This window comes from Nanorana parkeri, unplaced genomic scaffold (assembly GCF_000935625.1).
Source record: "Nanorana parkeri isolate BGI_ZX_2015 unplaced genomic scaffold, ASM93562v1 scaffold3724, whole genome shotgun sequence".
NCBI lineage: Eukaryota > Metazoa > Chordata > Amphibia > Anura > Dicroglossidae > Nanorana > Nanorana parkeri.
This window is the reverse complement of record NW_017309992.1, coordinates 2,639-5,984: the sequence shown is the minus strand read 5'-3', so window position 1 is coordinate 5,984 and position 3,346 is coordinate 2,639. Positions and strand designations below refer to the sequence as shown.

Genomic DNA, 3,346 nt, shown 5'->3' with positions numbered 1-3,346 from the left:
GGACAACTGAGGAGGAGAGAGGGACAACTGAGGAGGAGAGAGGGACAACTGAGGTGGAGAGAGGGACAACTGAGGAGGAGAGAGGGACAACTGAGGAGGAAAGAGGGACAACTGAGGAGGAGAGAGGGACAACTGAGGTGGAGAGAGGGACAACTGAGGAAGAGAGAGGGACAACTGAGGAGGAGAGATGGACAACTGAGGTGGAGAGAGGGACAACTGAAGAAGAGAGAGGGACAACTGAGGAGGAGAGAGGGACAACTGAGGTGGAGAGAGGGACAACTGAGGAAGAGAGAGAGACAACTGAGGAGGAGAGAGGGACAACTGAGGTGGAGAGAGGGACAACTGAGGAAGAGAGAGGGACAACTGAGGAGGAGAGATGGACAGAGGGACTGGGTTCCAGATTAGGGACATCTGTGCACTAGTACATATGGACCATCTGCACTACATGTCCCCCGGCTCCCACAGGGACATCAATATCTGGAGCCATTAGTCATACAGACCTGAGAGTCGGGTGAATGGAGCCGGCCATGCGGGCTATACTGGATTGGGGGGGACACAGAGAAAAGTCTATACGTAGAATGAATAATGACATATTATTGTCCTCTTATCATCGGCAGGATCGGGGGCGGCATCCTTCGGCACCGTGGCGGACGCTGTGCTAGATGCAGTGACGGAATTTACTGCCAATGATTCCCCCAAATCAGTTCAAAAGGTGAAAGTGATCACTCCGCTGCAGCCAATGTTAGATGATTTCCTCAAAGCCATGAAGGCGAAGGAAGGATCTGCTGCAGCAAAACAATCCTCCGGCTGGGGGTCTGGATTTTCTAAGATGACGAAATGTGAGCGCTGATACCGTTATATCTTTTCATATTCGGCTTCTGTCTGTTGGCTGTTCCTTCAACTCAATCATCATTACATTGTTAGTAGGGATGTCGATCCCAGTATGTGCATGGAAAATTCATATACTACTATTCTGCATTGCTGGGATTTGTAGTCCTCTATAGCTGATAGTATTCTGCATTGCTGTATAATGTATTGCTGGGATTTGTAGTCCTCTATAGCTGATAGTATTCTGCATTGCTGTATAATGTATTGCTGGGATTTGTAGTCCTCTATAGCTGATAGTATTCTGCATTGCTGTATAATGTATTGCTGGGATTTGTAGTCCTCTATAGTTGGTGGTAATATTATGCATTGCTGTTTCGGTGCACCTCTATTTATCTCTGTCCAGAACCGATTTTGTTTGATTGCAAATTAATCACTAATTTCTGAATGAGGTGGTAACGATGCTAATAATGATCAGACTTCCCACAGACCCCAAGAAGTACCTTCCTTCCCATTTCTAACCATCTGTGAACCTTTATACTAATACAAAGTGTAAAGTACAAAGACCGCCAGCAACCAATCAAAATTAATTTCCTTCTCTGACCTCCATTAGGCGGAATGACATAGACCCCAGTGGCGGATCCAGGGGGGGGCAACGGGGCAATTGCCCCCCTGAGATTAGTGCCGCTCCTGTCCCCGTCCACGGCCAGCCACCCGCAGTGTGTAGTGACAGCTCTCCCTCCTCCGTGTCACAGACTTTACTGCGGTTCATTGTAAAAAAAACTTTGTACAATGAACTGCAGTAAAGTCTGTGACACGGAGGAGGGACAGCTGTATGGTCCGGCGTGTGCGGGGATCCGAATGAAACAGGCGGCTGCCTGTCATTGAAAGTGACTGATAGCCTGGTGGAGGCGGAGCCTATACTCGTCTCTGCAGGCACAGCCAGGCAGCCACATCCTGGGTGATCGTGAGGACCCTCTCCTGTGTCCCCTCCCCTCCACTGGCCGCCAAGGACACAGAAGAAGAGGTGCTGCAGCCTGCATGTAGGTAGGTGAGGTTGGGGAGACTGTGGGTGATGGCTGGCAAGTTGGGGGGAAAGGGGGGAAATCTATTCTGCATTGCTGTATAATGGTATTGCTGGGATTTGTAGTCCTCTATTGCTGATGCTATTCTGCATTGCTGTATAATGGTATTGCTGGAAATCGTAGTTCTCTATAGCTGTTGGCAGTCTGCATTGCTGTATACTGTATTGCAGGGATTTGTAGTCCTCTATAGCTGATGGTATTCTGCATTGTTGTGTAATCAGGGGTGTGGAACTTTTTTTTTTTAAACGACTTGTCCGAGGGATAAAGCGGGGGCCGAATCTACTTGCCCTTCATGACAATCTACTTGTCCCAATACAAAAACATTGTTTTAATCAAAACTAGGGACGCACCAATGCCGGTTTTTCGGTATCAAGTACGAGTACCGATATTTTGCTTTTGGTACTCGCCGATACTGAATACCAATACCGGTGCTTCCACTGGCATGGAGCAGGCTTCCCGGGTAATCAGGAAGCCGGCAGCGGGTAATAACATGCCAACCGGCTCTCTGATTGCCAGGGAAGCCGGCTGCATGTTGTTTGGCCGGCTTAATTGTGGTTGGCCGGGAAACCGTCTTAAAATATTAACCGTTCTGTAAGCAAAACTTCATTTTCTGGCAGTGCCCCTCCCGAGAATAGACTCTGGATCCGCCCCTGATAGACCCTACAGTGACCCTAATCTTTTAGTCCTCTACATCAGCCCGGTATCACTGCCCGCACAGTACAATTACATTCATTTGTTTTTGTCTCCCAAACAGCCGTTGTTAGTTTTTTTTCGGGGAGTCCAGAAGAAGAAGATCCCGAGGTTTTTGAATTAAGAGAAAACATAGAGCCGGCTATTATCCATCTGTGTGCGGAAAGTCGGGGCGCCGTGGACAGGACGAAATCCTGGCTCCGCGAGCTGATAATGAAGGAGCAGTATGAGAACCTCATCACAGATGACTGGATCCAGGACTTTGATGACCATAAGGCTTTCGAACCTCTTCAGGAGAAGTACCAAGTCACCCTTACTTTTGACTTGTCAGGTTCCACAATCAAAGTGCTGGGCCTGTCCAGGGACGTTCTGGAGGTCAGCAATACAATCCAAGAAATGATAAAGACTGTGCGAGATAAGAAGATGAGGGAGCGAGAGGCGGAGCTGTGCAGTAATCTGGTGCAATGGGGATACCTCAACAGGAGCAACTTTGTTCCATTTGACAAAATGACAAACATGGAGCTGGAGAAGGCCAAGAACGAGAACATACAAAGTATATCTCTGGATATTAATGGGGCAAAATACACGGTGATTGTAGAGCTGCTGAGTGCGAGAGATCCCAGAGGGAACAACTTGAAGCTTCAACGAAATTCTAAACACGGTAACTTCTATTTTCAAATTCATTAAAGTGAACATAAAAATGGGAGATCTCATTGTTAAATTTAGGTGAAGTTGTCCTTTACGGT

General features: G+C 47.7%; 1 protein-coding gene across 1 annotated transcript in view; it reads left to right on the top strand.

The window, feature by feature from the left end:
- Positions 1-3,287, top strand: part of LOC108803431 (poly [ADP-ribose] polymerase 14-like) — a 27,343-nt gene extending 24,056 nt beyond the window's left edge. Inside the window, exons 13-14 of the mRNA XM_018575273.1 lie at positions 618-839; positions 2,665-3,287. Coding sequence (XP_018430775.1) covers positions 618-839; positions 2,665-3,287 — 845 coding nt within the window. The remainder of the gene's footprint in view (positions 1-617; positions 840-2,664) is intronic.
- Positions 3,288-3,346: the final 59 nt, after the last annotated feature.